The sequence below is a fragment of the Raphanus sativus genome, unplaced genomic scaffold (genome assembly GCF_000801105.2).
Source record: "Raphanus sativus cultivar WK10039 unplaced genomic scaffold, ASM80110v3 Scaffold4670, whole genome shotgun sequence".
Lineage (NCBI taxonomy): Eukaryota > Viridiplantae > Streptophyta > Magnoliopsida > Brassicales > Brassicaceae > Raphanus > Raphanus sativus.
This window is the reverse complement of record NW_026619972.1, coordinates 1-3,005: the sequence shown is the minus strand read 5'-3', so window position 1 is coordinate 3,005 and position 3,005 is coordinate 1. Positions and strand designations below refer to the sequence as shown.

Sequence of the window (3,005 nt, the reverse complement as noted above, 5' to 3'; positions counted from 1 at the left end):
AGAATGGAAATGGGACATGGTGACCATGGATTTTGTTTCTGGACTACCGATAACCACCGGTGGGAAGAATGCTATTTGGGTGATTGTAGATAGACTCACCAAGTCTGCTCATTTTCTGCCAATTAAGAAGACAGATGGAGCTACGCAGTTGGCGCATATATACATTGATGAGATTGTGAGGTTGCATGGTGTTCCTGTTAGTATTGTTTCTGATCGAGATCCAAAGTTCTCATCAGCTTTTTGGAAGCCTTTCAGAAAGCACTTGGGACAAAAGTCCATATGAGTACGGCCTATCACCCACAGACAGACGGGCAGTCAGAGAGGACTATTCAGACATTGGAGGATATGCTTAGGGCTTGCGTCCTAGATTGGGAAGGTAGCTGGGGGAAGTACTTACCTCTAGTAGAGTTTGCGTACAACAACAGTTATCATTCGAGTATTGGGATGGCACCATACGAGGCACTTATGGTAGGCCTTGTCGTACACCACTATGTTGGACAGAAGTGGGGGAGAGACGAGATTTAGAACCAGCAATGGTTCAGGAGACGGTAGAGCAAGTTGAGATGCTCAAGACTCGGCTTAAGGAAGCCCATGATCATCAGAAGAGTTATGCAGATAAGCGCCGTAAGGATTTGGAGTTTCAGGTGGGAGACTTAGTATACCTGAAAATGAGGACATTTCGGGGAGGATCTAAGACTCGAAAGTTAAAGAAGCTTAAACCGAGATATATGGGACCGTACTTGATTTTGGAACGGATTGGAGCAGTTGCATACAAACTGAAGTTATCAGATGAGTTGTCAGCTTTCATGATGTGTTCCACGTGTCTGTTTTGAGGAAAGTTGTGAGAGAGCCAGAGCTCATTTTGCCTCAGCCGCCAAAGGATCTTGGTAAAAATTTGTCTGCACCTTGTCTGCCAGTTGAGATTATGGAGCGTCAAGTGAAAGCTGTTCAGGAGTGATGACCAGTATGGTCAAGGTCCGTTGGGCAAGAGACGGATCCAGGAGGAGACTTGGGAAATCGAGGCTCAGATGAGGATTGATTATCCAGAGCTTTTTCAGGATGGTATCGGACAGTCGGTTCAGGAGCCGAATTCGGGGTCGAATTCTTTTTGTAGTGGGGGAGAATTGTAACGACCCAATTCCTAAGGCCCAGCAAAAGCCCAATCAACTTTCAAGAAACCCTAGTAGTCCTTTTCTTTAAATACCAGCTCCTGCAGATTATTTTATTCACGAAAACCTAAACACGTCGAACCTCTGCAGAATCGAGCCGTCGTTGAGATTAGTGACGAACCCGCCGCCGTCGCCAGTTCCTGAGCCGAGATCGGATACGACACCACCATCACACGCCGAAGGTAACCACCGGAACCGCCGTGTTTATTGTTTTAAGTTTTGGCCGATTAGTAAATCGATCGTATCTCTCTAACCATTGGTATTTTGTGATTCTAAGACCACCACCGTGTTCGTGACGTCGAGAGGAGTCCGGAGCTCGAAAATCAGCCGGAGAATCGCCGCGACGCGCCCCCAAGCGCGGAGAGAAGTTTCGCGCGTGAAGATCACGCGCCGCCGCCTCCGCCGGACGTTCGCCGGAGCCGCCGCAGCCGACCACCGTCCGTTCGCCGCCGGGAGTCCGCCGCGCCTCCGCCGCCGCCGGTGATTTTTCCGGTAAGCCACCGCCGTCTTTGCCGCCCCGGCGACCGTCATCGGTGACTCCGGTGACTCGCTGACTCGCCGGTGACTCGGCGACTCGGCTGAGTCGACTCAGCGAGTCAACTCGTTGACCAGTCAGCCCGGGTTGTTTGATGTTTGACTCGGTTTTGATAATTCGATTGCGGTCTGGTTTCGGTTATTGGAAACTGATTTTGTGGTTAGAGATTAAACCGGTTTGAAATTGATTGATTCTGGTTCAATCGAAATCGATTCGGTTAAGAAAACCGAATGGTTTGATTCGATTTCGATTTGGTCAAGGGTTGACCGCTTGGGTCAGAGTTGACCGGGTTGACCCTTTGACCAGCGGGTTGACTTTTGACCAGATTCCTAGTTATCCGTTTTTAACCGTTCGAAGGGCGTTCTGACTCGATTTTTCGCCCTGATTTCAGATTTGGAGTCTGTTTGAGCAGTTGGAGTTCATAGCTACTACTTTTCCACATTTGCTAAGGTGAGGATCTATCCCGAAACTCCGTACCAGTATAGAATTCTTCTATCGTAGTTTAGATTTCGAAACATGAATGAGTCTGTTGAGTCGTGGATTGATAGATAGTTTATTCATTGTAAACCGGAATTAGGGGTCTAGAGGATTCAACTATTGTTTGGATGTTTGATGATAAATGTGATATATATATATATATATATGTAAGTACATAGTTATAGTAGGGACTATGTGTTGTGCGGGTTCAGAGATGTCTGAGCTGTCGACCAGATGTGGTGTGCGGGTTCGGGGATGCCTGAGCTAGCGACGCAGATATGGTGTGCGGGGCCCAGAGACGTCTGAGCTAGCGACGCAGATTTGTGTGTGGGCGGGTGCAGAGACGTTTGCATATCTACGCAGATTATGGTGTGCGGGGGTGCAGAGACATACTGTACTAGCGACGCAGAGTATGTATTATCCTTATGAGAAATGCGGGTGTATGGATTAGCTGTGTGCTATCATCGCATTGTTTGTGTTGTGTGATGCTTTAGGCATCGTGTGTGTTCATGTTAGAGCTAGACTTCCATAGCGGGAGTTCTATTTACTCAAGTCAGTGGTTTGCGGATTAGTATCCCATGCCTCACTGAGTGACTCCCCTGTTACTCATTCCTCCTTTCTTTCCCTTTCAGGTGAGCTGATCAGCAGGAGTGATTGCTTTGGATTGGTGCTTTGGAGTTTTACTCTTATTTTCAGACTTCGGTTTTTATGCCTTTATCGATATTTTCCGGGATTTATTTTATTTATGCTATTATTGGATTATGGTGTTGAGTTTGACTTTTGAGAAGTAATAAATGGAGACTTTTATGAGATTATTATTTATT

The 3,005-nt window shown here is 47.0% G+C and overlaps 1 protein-coding gene across 1 annotated transcript; it reads left to right on the top strand.

The window, feature by feature from the left end:
- Positions 1-533: 533 nt before the first annotated feature.
- LOC130507514 (uncharacterized) lies at positions 534-1,661 on the top strand (the record flags this gene model as incomplete). The annotated part of the gene is made up of 4 exons (XM_057002219.1): positions 534-736; positions 835-954; positions 1,260-1,351; positions 1,447-1,661. Coding segments are annotated over exons 1-4 (630 nt in total), but the record flags the coding sequence as incomplete, so codon positions are not given.
- Between the last annotated feature and the right edge of the window lie 1,344 nt (positions 1,662-3,005).